Genomic DNA, 15000 nt, shown 5'->3' on the forward strand with positions numbered 1-15000 from the left:
AAGAGGAAGAGGAGAAGGAGGAAGAGGAGGAGAGGAAGAGGAGGAGGAGGAGGAGGAAAAGGAAGAGGAGAAGGAAAGAGAGGAGGAGGTGAGCAGTCGCCGGTTGTCAGCTCCTCGCCGGGGAAGCACAGGTAAAGCTGACAGAGATCTTGGGTCCGGTTCGGGGACCGAGTGTCAGACCCTCGGGGCTGCACCTTCATATGGATGGAGGCGCGTGAGGAGTGACGAGTTTTGAAGGCGGGCAACAGAGGAAGCTGATTCTCTCCGCCCTCCACCCGAGAGATGTGAACCCTTTAACTATTCTGCATCCCGTTACTGTTCCCTTTAGGCAAGAGGAGTATGTGTGTGCGTGTGTGTGTGTGCGTGTGTGTGTGTGTGTGTGCGTGCGTGTGTGTGTGTGTGTGTGTGTGTGTGTGTGTGTGTGTGTGTGTGTGTGTGTGTGTGTGTGTGTGTGTGTGTGTGTGTGTGTGTGTGTGTGTGTGTGTGTGTGTGTGTGTGTGTGTGTGTGTGTGTGTGTGTGTGTGTGTGTGTGTGTGTGTGTGTGTGTGTGTGTGTGTGTGTGTGTGTGTGTGTGTATGTGTGTGTGTGTGTGTTCGTGTGTGTGTATGGATTTCCGTGTGTGAAGTGTGTGTGTGCGTTTGTGCGTATATGTGTACGTGTGTGTGTGTGTGTGTGTGTGTGTACGTGTGCGTGTATCAGTGTGTCGCACATGCGTCAGATCACCGCATTACCCCAAACCTAGACTCTCCGAGCTCTCACCCTGTACAACACCACCTGGCGATCACAAGTCCAGCACGTGATCTGGGCCCTTGAAGGAGGACATTGAGAGGTGACTCACCTACAGGTCGTGAGCGTCAACCTGAAGGTGATGAACGAGCACACCCTGGCGGAGGCTGTTGTCGAGGTCATCCTCCAGCGGAGGGTAGGCTACCCCATCATCTCGATCTACGTCCCGACCATCATCCTCCTCATCCTCGCCTACCTCTCCCTCGTCTTCCGGAGGGACAACTTCGAGGCCCGGGTCATGTCCGCCTTGACGGTGCTCCTCGTGCTGGCAGCTCTCTTCACGCAGGTAACGAGAGGGTGAGGGTGAGGGTCAAGGTCGGGCTATGGGTGAGGGTGGAGGTAAGGGTGAGGGTGGGGTGGGAGCAAGGGTGAGGTTTGGGGGTAAGGGTAAGGGTGAGCGTGGGGGGGCAAGAGTAAGGGTGGGGGTAAGGGTGAGGGTGGGGGCAAGGGTGAGGTTTGGGGGTAAGGGTAAGGGTGAGTGTGGGGGGTAAGAGTAAGGGTGGGGTTAAGGGTGAGGATGAGGGCAAGGGTGAGGTTTGGGAGTAAGGGTGAGTGTGGGGGCAAGAGTAAGGGTGGGGGTAAGGGTAAGGATGAGGGCAAGGGTGAGGGTGGGGGTGGGGATAGGGGTGTGTGTGGGGAGCCGATGTTGTTTTGTTTGTTGTTGCTTTGTTTGGTGTTTTGTTTGTTTTTTGTTTTGTACTGTCGTGTTGTTGTACTGTTGTTATGTTGCATCGATGTGTTGTTGCACTGTTCCTTTATTGTTTTGTTGTTGTCGTTGCTGTTGTTGTCGTTGTTGTTGTTGTTATCATTATCGTAGTTGTTGCTATTGTTGTTATCGTTGCTGTTGTTAACGTTGTCTTTGTTATTGTTATTGTTGTTGTCGTTGTTGTTATCGTTGTCGTAGTTGTTGCTGTTATCGTCGTCGTCGTTATTGTTGTCGTTATCGTTGTTGTTATTATCAGTAAATTATGACACCGACATCACGGAGGTGATCGATCTTCTCGTCAAGGGTCGGGAGGGTGATTAGCTAGTTTAATTAGTTTAGTTCGATTAAACAGACTTCAGGAAGTAAGTAGTATCGGAGGAAATGCCGCGCTCAGCTCATGTATGTCTCCCTGAAGCCGTTATCACACTAAGCTATTTTTTCTCCAACCTCCAATTAATTGGCGTTACCGCCCACCTCCAGAAAAATTTTCCGCCGTAAAATCACCATAACAAACAATTTTGTTTTCTCAACAATTTACATAGAATGTTAGAAGATATGCTGGAGGAAATTTGTTTTCCACCAGCATATCAGATCCCTCCCCGATAACGCATTGAACAGACTAGCGAAGTCCGTAATCAACTCGCAGAACCCGTAGGTAAAGGAAGAATTAATCATGTATAGAAGAAAAAGAGAGAAAGCCAACACCCGCATGGCTAGAAAGTCAACAACCACATACTTTGAAAGCCACCAACCGCATGTTTAGAAAGCCACCAACCGCATGGTTAGAAAGCCACCAACCGCATGTCCAGAAACCTACCAACGGCATGATTAAAAAACCACCAACCACATGCTTAGAAAGCCACCAACCACATACTTAGAAAGCCACCAACCACTCATTCAGAAAGCCACCAACCGCATGCTTAGAAAGTCACCAACCTCATATTCAGAAAGCCACCAACCACACGTTCAGAAAGCCACCAACCGCATGTTTAGAAAGTCACTAAATGTATGTCCAGAAAGCCGCCAACCACGTGTTTTTTATTTCTAGACTTCCAACTCATTGCCAAAGACGTCCTACTTCAAGATGGTGGACGTGTGGCTCCTCTTCTCCATCTCCCTCATCTTCTTCGTCATCGTTTTCCACGTCATCATCGACATGGCCCACGACGGGAAGCTCCTGATGCACTCCAAGGTCTCGTCCTCCCCCATCCAGGTGGTCTCCCCAGCGGAGAAGCTCGAGTCTCCGGGGGCGACGCCCTTGGAGTCGAGGAACAGTGGTACTGGAGGGTTTGCGTCGTGGATAGGTTTTCAGGGCGAGGCCTCTGGGACGAGCAAGAACAAGGCTCTCTCTGACAGACTCTTCCGGTACGCCCTTCTCTTCGTCCCTGGGTACTTTGTCGTCTTCAATATAATCTACTGGTGTTACATCTTCATCTGAATCCCCGATGTCACAGTCCTCTGGAGTCCGAAGACCACGGAAAATATGATTTTCGAAAAGGAAATGTTTAGATTCAAAATCAGAATACAGTTTCAGTGTCTTTGGGGACGTTTGTAGAAGACGTTATTAGGTTAGGAAGAATACTATCTCGTTGGAAATTTGATCAAAAGAAAATCATGACTTTAAAGGTACATTTTGCTCGGTGTGATTATCGCTCAACGATGATCGTTCATGGATCGAGGCTGATCATTTTAACCGAAGCTATCAACGCGTTTACCCAAATATGATACCAAGTATATTGCGCAGAACCTTCTATTGGTTGTGGTAGGTTGATAATCGCACCGAATAAAACGTACCTTAAAGAAGTTGGTAGGAAATTTACATGATGATCATCTGGTTCTGTATGTCAACTTATCGGTGATTTTTTTTAGTCTTTACACAGTTCAAACGACCATTGCACAGCAAACTTGGCACAGAGAAAGATAATCACTCTTACCATGGAGAGACCAACTATGGTTCCCTGCTAATAGTGATCTTACGAGACGTACGTCAAATAGAATCACCTCCCTACCACCCCTTTTCAAAACCCATCAGCACCATCCCCTCCATCTGTAGTTGCAGCCCCGAGGGGTTGACACTCTGTCTCGTAACTGAGCCCATGATCTCTCTATATCAACTTTGTATGTTCTCCACCTCTTGACATAAGGAAGGCTGACAACCGGCGACTGCTCTTCTCCTACAATTGTAAAGCCGTTAAGGCCGTTAAGGTTGATGTCACACTGTCCGGCGCGGCCGTTGCGGCTTGTTGTTGGCGCAGAGTCTCCTTTATGATTCCTTAGACCCGAAAGGTTATGAGAGTATCTTAACCATAGGGAGATGGTGGTCGTCGTTATATAAAACTCTATCTACTGTCGCCAGGTGATTTTATTAAGCTAGTTGGACTTGAAAACCTAATCTGGCCGCATCATCCGGCGCCGCCGCATAGTGTGACACTGTCATAACACAGATACAAGTCCAACGTTTCTTCCCAGAGAGATCTATGGGAGGACCCGAGGACTGTTCCCGGATACTGTGGGGTCGCGCGTGAGGCAACAACGGTAATTACATCTTTATAATAGCCAATCTAGAGAACACTAGATACCACTTGCTTCATTTACATAAGAACATAAGAATGGAGAAGACTGCAAGAGACCATGAGCCGTATTCATAAAAATGAAGGATATCCTTGCAAGCATAAGGTAGAAGTATAAGGTAATGCTCTCAAGCAAAAGGTAGAAGTATAAGCATATCCTTCTTTCCATATTCATAATGATTACCTTATACTTGGGAGGATATCCTCCAAGCAGAAGTAAAAGAATGACTCGTGTTTCGGGAGCGCCGGGTTACATAGTTACATGTTTGAACGTGTCGTAACTCGTAGTATTTCTGATGTGATGTCCCTGTTTCCCGTACACGAGTTTACTATTGCGTTGGTGGTTGCTGAGTGGAGGTATATGGTGATTGCTCTCCTACATTATTTCAGGTAACATTATAAGCATGGCAAAATTACTAAATACAATATAAATAAGAAAATATAAAAAAAAAACTTTATCCATTCATTCGCATGAGCAATTATGCTATCAACTACTGCATTCACAGTCCGTGATACCGTAGCTTGGCTAACACCAAGTTCTTGACCGATACCTTTTTGATAGCCAGGATCACTGAGATAACGCAAACATATCTTCATTCTATGGACAGATGACAAGGCGCCTCCCCGAGTTCCTTCATTGGTGCCTAAAAATCTGTCCGCAAGCCACTGTACATTTTGTTCTTCAAAACGGAATAACATCTTAAAATCACGATCAGGTGTAGGTAAACGGGGTATGTAATGTTTAACATGCCTCACATCCACAAACTTTGCCATCGTGCTGAGAGTTGGACAAAACAACCTTTCACTTCTAACTGTAGTCTGCTACTGACCAGACTCAGCCCTCTTGAAGCATTTGAAGCTCTTTATTTGAAGTAAAGGGTCTTGTTTATGTATAACCATTTACTTTTATGCGATTATAAGGTTATGCTTTTGCTCGACAAGTAAAAGGTTTTGCTTGAATTTTTTATGAATACAAGTAGAAGGATTTCCTTCATATTTTGCAAGTATAAGCATATCCTTTTCTTTATGAATACGGCCCCATAAGTCCTACACTAGGCAGTTCCAAGGTCCTTACCACCTGTCATCTCTATGCATAAAGCTATCTCATCTTCTCTTAAAGCAACCGATAGTTTCAGGGCTCACGATAAGATTACTAAGCCTATTTCATTCGTTAACCACTCTGTTGGTAAACCAGTTCCTTCTTAAACCACATGAATCAAATGGCTTAGAGCACCATCTGGGTCATTTATAGGTACTACAGTGGATGACATCATCTCTGAAGTTGAAGAACGTGTGTTTACGTTGTATATTTACGATGTGAGTATTTACGATATTGTGTATTTACGATATGCGTATTTACGATATGAATATTCACAAGAGTTATGAAAGGACTAATGTTCATCTTCCAGGAAGACATCAACACCATCCCCTCCATCATAGAAATAAAGATATGAATAAGACTAAGAATAGGAATGAGTATGAAAATGAAAATAAAAAACAAAAATATAATTTGGAATACAAAAATTAGAAAATAAAAAAGTATAGATAAGAATATGAATAAAAATAAAAATAGAAGAATAAGAAAACAAAACTGAATAAGAATGAAAATAAAGATGAAAATGAACATGAAAACGAAAACGAAAACGTAAACGTAAATGTAAACGTAAATGTAAATGTAAACGTAAATGTTAACGTGAATATAAACATAAACATAAATGTAAATGTAAACGAAAACGTAAACGTAAACGTAAACGTAAATGTAAACGTAAATTTGAATGTAAACGTAAATGTTAACGTGAATATAAACATAAACATAAATGTAAATATAAATGTAAACGTAAACGGAAATGTAAATGTAAAGGTAAATGTAGATATAAACATTTGTTTCCTCGAATTTTACTGATCAAACGCCCGCAGCCCCATAACGGCTGGCAGCGGTCCCCGGGCCCTTCCATAGATCTCTTTGGGAAGAAACTTTAGACTGTTTTCCGTGTTGTGTGAGTGTGGGACTGTTTCTATTATCACGGGCTTAAAGCAATCGGAAGAGGAGATCAGTCGCCGGTTCTCAGCTCCCCACGTGTGAAAAAGTGGGGGGGAATCTTGGACCCAGTCCGGGGACCGAGTATCAACCCCTCAGGGTTTCACCACCTGAAGGGGGTTGACGGGTCCCATCTGCATATCACGTTTAATAGAATTATTTCTGTGAAACACATTTTCTTCAGTGCAATATTTTATCTATTTTACTATTAAGTTCTGAAATACACTGTTGTTTCTTGTCTGTCCATTTGGCTAATAAACACACTTGCATCTCTAATTGATATTTGGTCTTTCTCTTTTGCCAACATTTGAAAAATTAATATTTGGTAACCTTGAAAGAAAGGGGTAATTGAAAAATTGTGAGGTACATTTTTTTTTTAACTGGAAGGAATAAAAAGGTTGTTTTTCCCCATGCCTAATCACCTCACTTTGCAGGTGATTCATATATATATATATATATATATATATATATATGCATATGTATGTGTGTGTGAGTGTGTGTGTGTGTGTGTGTGTGTGTGTGTGTGTGTGTGTGTGTGTGTGTGTGTGTGTGTGTGTGTGTGTAAGTGTGTGTGTGTGTAAGTGTGTGTGTGTGTAAGTGTGTGTGTGTGTGTGTGTGTGTATGTGTGTGTGTGTGTGTGTGTGTGTGTGTGTGTGTGTGTGTGTGTGTGTGTGTGTGTGTGTGTGTGTGTGTGTGTGTGTGTGTGTGTGTGTTTCTCCATGGTGATTCAACATGGTTTTGGATCACGTGTTGGACTCGTGATCGATAGCTATTCCCTCCCGGAAAAAAGCTTAGAGCTCATATATGAACGATCTATGGGTAATGCTGTGACCTTACATGTACACACACACCCAACTCACCACCCACGAGAGTTGGAGTAACGACTCGCAGCGCAGCAATACTGAAATTATTTCAGCCCTGGGCGGGACTCGAACCCGGACCGCCGTAGTGGCAGCCTGGAACTCTACCAACTGCGCCATCGTGTGTGTGTATGCGTGTGTGTGTGTGTGTGTGTGTGTGTGTGTGTGTGTGTGTGTGTGTGTGTGTGTGTGTGTGTGTGTGTGTGTGTGTGTGTGTGTGTGTGTGTGTGTGTGTGTGTGTGTGTGTGTGTAAAAATGTCGATATTCTTTGATTATACCGTCACATATATCTGAAACATACAAAAAGGATGGAGAAATCAAACCTACTTAATTAAACAAAAAATAGATTAAAGAACTGTCATGAAACAAAAAAAAATGATAATAAATTAGATTAAAGAGGTGTCTGTTACGATCTTATGAAATTGAATTAATTATCCTTGAACGCTTTTGGTATGTTGACTTTACTTGTTTTGTTTTGTTTTTTATCCTATTATATCTTAATTTACTTTATTTGTTTATTTATCTATTTATTTATTTATTCGTTTACTTTTTTCTTACAGCAAATTATCTTATTCAGTTGCGTGGCATTTCTTTCGAGTCTGATTTCCGATTTTTCTCGTTTATTTCTGTCCATTTCCGATTGTTCCCGTTTATTTCTGATTGTTTTCTTTTGTTTCCTTTCATCTATGTTTATTTACATCTATTTCCGTTCATCTCCAATTATTTCTATTTATTACCGTTTATTCTCGTTTATTTTTTGTTTATTTCCGTTTGTTTCCGTTTCTTATTGTATGTTTTATTCTTTCCGTTTATTTCCGTTTCTCTCCATTCCATTATGTATTTCCTTTTTATTTCTGTCTATACTCGTTTTAGTTTAATTACATCGATCTCAGTTTATTTCTGCTCGTTTTCGTTTGTTTCTGTTTACCTTTGCTCCATTTATTTCCGTTCATTTTCGCTTATTTTCGCTTATTTCCGTTTATTTCATTTTCATTTGTTTTTATTTCCGTTGATTTCCGTTGGTTTCCGTTTATTTTCATTTGCTTTTATTTCCGTTGATTTCCGTTTATTTTCATTTGTTTTTATTTCCGTTGATTTCCGTTTATATTCATTTGTTTTTATTTCCGTTGATTTCCGTTGGTTTCCGTTTACTCCCGTTTACCTTTGCTTATTTCCGTTTATTTCCGTTCATTTTCGTTCGTTTTCGTTTATTTCCGTTTGTTTCCGTTGATTTCATTTTCATTTGTTTTTATTTCCGTTGATTTCCGTTGGTTTCCGTTTATTTTCATTCGTTTTTATTTCCGTTGATTTCCGTTTATTTCCGTTTACCATTGTTTATTTCCGTTTATTTCCGTTCATTTTCGTTCGTTTTCGTTTATTTCCGTTTATTTCCGTTTATTTTAATTTGTTTTTATTTCCGTTGGTTTCCGTTTTTCATTTTTTTTCCCGTTGATTTCCGTTGGTTTATGTTTATTTCCTTTCTCCTTCCACCATGTTGGTGGCGTCATCGGAAGCGTGCTGGTCTCGCATTCGCTTTGTTGCGGGTTCGAATCCCGCACTCCTCTCCGATTCCCAACAGTGTTTGTTACCTGTTCCCCCAACCTCCAAAGCGCATAATACGACAAAAGTGTCGGCTTCGGCCGCAGTTACTCAGCGCCTCCTGGCGTAGTAGGCTCCTCACTTAGAATGGCCATGACAAGTATAGTCTGGTAGATATAGATAGAGAGAGAGAGAGAGAGAAAGAGAGAGAGGGAGCTAGAGAGAGAGAGAGAGAGAGTAGCTGCAACCGAAGCCGTTACCTTTAGGGGACTGTTGGGCCAAGTAACTAAGAATCACAACCGGGAATCGGAGAGGAGTGCGGGATTCGGTCCCACAACTAAGTGAATGCGAGGCCAGTACGTTTCCGATTGCGCCACCAGTCTTCATCTGAAAAAAGAAAGAAAAAAAAAGCCAAAGACAATGTGAAACAATGACGCATTGAGTATGCTGCACAGGAGAAATAAAACAAGCATGTGTGCTTTCTACATTATATGTATAATCATAATCATAAATATGATAATCAAGATATTTTAAACACATAGGATGGCGAGATCATGAAAAGGTCAACCATGTCAATTTCAGGTCACATTGGTGGTCTTTATTTATTTGGGGGATGGGAAGGGTCAAATGAACTTATCGGGTAGAGGGTATATAAAAGGTACAACCGTTCATAAAAGTTCAAAATGGGTATCCAAGAGGTTCAGAGACGGGGACTTGTCTCTTTCTTTGACAGGGACGGGCAAGGGGATCATCCGGGTAAGGACAGAGTTAGCATCTACCTTTTCCTATAATAGGAGATATACCTCCTTAAGAGGTATGTGTGTGTAGGGGGGCATGCATCTGCTGGGGGGTGACAAGTCTCCCCCACGGAGGGGTAGACATGGGGGGAGGTGGTGACTTGAGGTCAAATCCCCAGGATGGACACGAAGAGAGATGCTGGTCATAAGGCTCCGCACGTAATGTATAATGTAAGTATGTTAACACCCTGTCTGGATCACTAAATACCTTCTCCAGACATCACACACAAACAGATCGAATCAAACGCCTTCCTTCTGCATGCACACCCTATCTTCATACTAAAGCCTTCTCTCTGTGTGTAGAGCAAAAGAGCACCCTCAGATTTAGGGTGTTCCCTGAGATTTCCTAATTGTGTAGGGGTTGACTAAGTGTGACAAGGTGGAACTAAACCCTGGGGGAGAAGAGATATGGTGAAGGGCATCATCGTGACACCTGAGAAGAGAGAGGGGTCTCTCCCTAACCAACAGGGAAAGAGAGAGAGAGAGAGAGAGAGAGAGAGAGAGTCAGAGTCAGACAGAATCAGACAGAGAGACAGACAGAGATAGATAGATAAAGAGAGAGAGAGAGAGAGAGAGAGAATGCACGTGGTACACTGCCTTGGAATGTTACTGTGATAGTGCTTGAATCGGACGTGGTTAGTTAAGGGTAGATTGGACAGTGTTCAGGTCAGGTTGTGTCAAATCAGGCAAGGTTGAGATAGGTCACATTAGGTTAAGGTTATGTTGAGTTAGACTCTCAAGCACTGACAATATAGTGAGATTAACTTATACAAAAATACAATGAACATTCTTTTTCCGTCCTCTTCTTTCAATACAATTCACGTGAAGACAGAAATCTAAAAATCGACGGATTTGCCTTAGGTGACCTATCCTAGGTCACGGAGATGCCAAGGTCACACGAGGTCATTGGTATGCTAGGACACTCAGACCCTCCCCCGTGCATTCTGCTATCGACCAGCGATTTTATTCAGCCCAGGAGCTTAACCCCCCTAATACTAAGGCCCGGTTCACACTAGCGGTTTGAACCTCGGCAGTTCAACTACAATATAAGACAATGCAGGTGTTCACACACAAACCGCTAGTGTGAACATGGCCTGAAGGTCAGATCTATCTCGCCTATCCTTTCAAATCAATGGTACACATTATAGACTTGATTCTGCGCCGCCAGACGATTTTATTCAAATGAAGATGACGTCGGTTGAATCAAATCTCCTGGCGGTAACGAGAATGCGTATAAAGTGGGCCCTACACGATCAATATTATTGCGCAATATTCCGTATTACACAATATTATTGACGGTGTAGGAATATTATTGAAGAATGACAGAATATATTGAAGACATCAAATGTGCAAGCCAAACACGTGTACCTCTTCAATACCATCCATACACTGTCAATAATATTGTACAATACGGAATATTGCGCAATATTATTGATCATGTAGGGTCACTTGAGTCAAATACAGATGTAAATCACACAGAGTAAAGAGCAGAGGAAGGCGTAAAAAAGGAACTGGACAATAAAGAGAGGAAGAGAGTAAAGAGAGGGGGTGGGGAGTGTCGGGAGGGTGGTTGGTGTGGGAAATGATTTGCTAAAGACGCTCTTGTGCAGGGAGCGAGGACAGGGATTGGGTACGGGTGGAGTGGGGTAGAAGGGGGAGGGGATTCGTAAGGGACCACTGATTCAGTATACACTTCATAATATGATGCATATTTTGTGCGCAGAGATTACGAGCACACGTGTGTAGAGATACGCAAGAATACGTGCACAGGAACACATACACGCGCATACAGTTACATGTATATACATATAAACGTATGTTTATATAAATGAATACATATGTATTTATATACTCACCAATATATATATATATATATATACATATATATATATATATATATATATATATGTGTGTGTGTGTGTGTGTGTGTGTGCATATATATATGTATATATATATATATATGTATGTATATATATATATACATATATGAAAAAACATTTACACATATATGAATACATATATATATATATATATATGTATACATGTATGAAAAAATATATATACACATATATGAATGCATATATATATATATATATATATATATATAAATATAAATATAAATATATATGTACATATACATATGGTTATGTATATGTATATATAGCTATGTATATGTGTACATAGCTATGTATATGTATGGATAATAATGTACGGTATACGTATATATAACTATGTATATGTACATGCAGCTATGTAAATGTATATATAGCAATATATATGTATATACAACTATACATGTAGATATATACAATGACAAATATATATATATATATGCATATATATATATGCATATGTATATATATATATATATATATATTCTATATATATATACATATATACATATAATCATATATGCATATATATATACATACATATATGCATATATATACACATACATATATGCATATATATATACATACATATATGCATATATATACACATATATATATAAATATATATATACATATATATATATATATGTACATACATACATATATATATATATACACATATATACATATATATACATACATATATATACATATATATACATACATGTATATATACATGTATATATATATATACACGTATATATATATATACGTATATATACGTATATATATACGTATATATATATATATATACGTATATATATACATATATATATATATATATATACGTATATATACACAATTATATATACGTATATATATATACGTATATATACACAATTATATATATATATATATATATATATATATATATATATATATATATATATATATATATATGGGGGGTGGTAAAGAAACACACAAGTCAGAGATGAGTTTATTTCTCTAACGTTTCGGCTATTTACACCTTCTTCAGAGAAAAATAAACTCATCTCTGACTTGTGTGTTTCTTTACCACCCTCCTATCCTCATCTGTCCAGATGGATAATACATATATATATATATATATATACTGTATATATATATATATATATATATATATATATATATATGTATAGGTATATACGTATATATACGTATATATACATATATATATACATATATATATATATATATATATATATATATATATATATACATATCGCTGTAGTAACACATTTGTAAATTACAACTACCCGAGTCGAAGCAGAAGAAATAATGGAAACAGGAAGTCTATACATTTCGAATGCAATCCTCCTCAGTAGTACAAAGTGGGAGGTGGGATGCCATGTTTACAAAAAACGGAGAAACTAGGAGAGGAACACGTAAAGTTACTCTTACGAATTACCTGATCTGTCATTCAGTGTTAGGTCAGGGAAAAGATATCTGTTGATGATAATGTTGGTGATCATAAGTCCGGATATAATATCCGGAGACCATTGACCCTTTGAAATATTTGTGTTTGGGTATCCACCCTCTCACACTATACTACTGAAGAGGACTGCAGTTAGCAGTCAAAATATATAGACTTCTTGATTCCAGTCTTTTCTTCTGCTCCAACTAGGGTGTCAATTGATATATACATATGTGTATATAGGTACAGCATATACATGTGAAAAATGCAATTTTATATATATATATATATATATATATACACGTATACATATTCATGAACAACATATAAATTTACATATGTATGTATAGTATATAAATGTGTTATGTATGTACAGTATATACATATGCTTATGTACGTAAAGTATACACATATACATATGTATATATATACACACATAGTTATGTATATACACATGTATACATATGCACAGTTTGTGTGCTTTTCACCGAACTTGTAACCAGGAGTAGGGCAGTGGACTCCCAACTTGTGACATAATATATATATATATATATATATATATATATATATATATATATATATATATATATATATATATATATATATATATTCGGGAACATCTAGACAACACTCTCAGTGGGTGTAAGAACCGCGAGACTCACTTTACAGTAACTACTTCACCTGTTCCCCTAACGTGATTCTGCCTTTCCCTAAACCCACTGTAACAGAGTACAAGGGGAGGACTCCCCCCTGAGGACTCCCGTGCCCCTGGTAGGGATTCCCTGCTCCCCTGACAATCACAAATTCAGCAGAAATCCTCCACAGAGGAGCAACATCAACAACAAACTACATTTCTTCTTTCTAAGTTAAAAATAACGGCAAACCACCACGCAGGAATTGGTGACATCCCATCTTATAAACCTATGAATTCCCCCCAAACCCGCTACGATGTACCGATCTAGTTACTTATTGTATCTTTGTTTGTTTTTTTTCTTATTAAAAAATAATTTATTTCAGTCGAGAAGTATAAAATATTTGGCCACTCTTTGAGGAAGGAACCTGCAAACCTTATCATTATATTCCATTGTTTCTATCTGTACAATTTATGTTAACAATCCATAGTACCCATAACATCACTGTTCATGAGAAATGACGTCATAGTTTTATGACGTCACAATACGTCCCTTAGCCCGACCGACTTCGCATAGCCATTCCAGCGACCCTGTCAATAACAAACCTCACGTAATGGCAACATCACTGCCAAAACTGCTCCTGATTAGTTGGTACACCCGTGTTCGAGTTCGGCAGCCAATCAGGCGTGGTTTTGGCCAAGATATTGCTATGACGTGAGGCTTATTATTGACAAAGTTGCTGGAAGGAAGTGTAGCACAGTCCTGCAGAAAAGGGACTCGGCTTCTGGGTCACCTTAACCCATAGAACGTGGGGATCGTTCCTAAATAAATTCTCCTGGCTGACGTCATGCTATTCCATTCAGCCGAAGGAAAGCCCCACCTGGCATCGGAAGGTGGTTACGAGATGCCAAGAACCACCTGAGGAGAGACCACCAGGCTGGCGCCGGACAATGAATGACTTTTGGCGCCAAAAGATAAGAAATGGGGGAAACATATACGAGATTTTTTTTTGTGGTTAAGTACTCGAGGTGACCAACAATGGAAAACGTAACTAAGAGTGAATTCTATTAAGTTATAGTCGTGATTATGCAAAGTTAGTTAAACTTACTAATACATTCTAAGATATTTCAAAAGCACTTCTGCTTAATATGCCCAACTTGGACGTGTAATTCTCCAGTAACTAACTTGTGTGTGTGTGTGTGTGTGTGTGTGTGTGTGTGTGTGTGTGTGTGTGTGTGTGTGTGTGTGTGTGTGTGTGTGTGTGTGTGTGTGTGTGTGTGTGTGTGTGTGTTTGCGCACGCGCGCATGCAGAAAGCTACTGAGAACCTGCAAGTTTTGTACCTTCAACTTCGTCGCCGTCGCCAGCTTTGGCTTGCAGCGCCAAAAGCTCTTCGACGTCTTCCGACAAACTAATTCCTCCTCCTCCTCCTACAAGAAAAGGTTCACAGCTACTAAGACAACCACCATCTCCTCCTCCTCCTCCTCCTCCTCCTCCTCCTCCTTCACTTGAACCTTGGTCAACTACCAAATCTCCCCCTGGCAGGATTCATACGAACATTTTACGCTTCTGCGTCCACTGCTGCAGAAGTCGACGCCAGAGTCCTGCCGTCAGAATCTTCATCCTCTTCGTTCTGCTGCTACTGCTGCTGCTGCTACTTCGCCCACCACTACTGCTGCTGCTCGAGGACGACCTGCTCGAGGACCTGCTCGAGGACCTGCTGCTGGTG

General features: G+C 40.2%; 2 protein-coding genes across 2 annotated transcripts in view; one reads left to right on the forward strand and one right to left on the reverse strand.

Moving 5' to 3' along the window:
• The window catches only part of LOC143036299 (uncharacterized), a 26884-nt gene extending 23954 nt beyond the window's left edge, over nucleotides 1-2930 (forward strand). Inside the window, exons 8-9 of the mRNA XM_076203547.1 lie at nucleotides 845-1072; nucleotides 2541-2930. Coding sequence (XP_076059662.1) covers nucleotides 845-1072; nucleotides 2541-2930 — 618 coding nt within the window. The remainder of the gene's footprint in view (nucleotides 1-844; nucleotides 1073-2540) is intronic.
• An 11533-nt stretch (nucleotides 2931-14463) lies between these two features.
• LOC143036569 (uncharacterized) overlaps nucleotides 14464-15000 on the reverse strand; it is a 16633-nt gene continuing 16096 nt past the window's right edge. The window contains exon 4 of the mRNA XM_076204092.1: nucleotides 14464-15000. This exon is cut by the window's right edge and continues 188 nt beyond it. Within this exon, the coding sequence (XP_076060207.1) occupies nucleotides 14820-15000 (181 nt within the window). The 3' untranslated portion in view covers nucleotides 14464-14819.

Source organism: Oratosquilla oratoria, chromosome 20 (genome assembly GCF_046742065.1).
Source record: "Oratosquilla oratoria isolate Oo_2021 chromosome 20, ASM4674206v1, whole genome shotgun sequence".
Lineage (NCBI taxonomy): Eukaryota > Metazoa > Arthropoda > Malacostraca > Stomatopoda > Squillidae > Oratosquilla > Oratosquilla oratoria.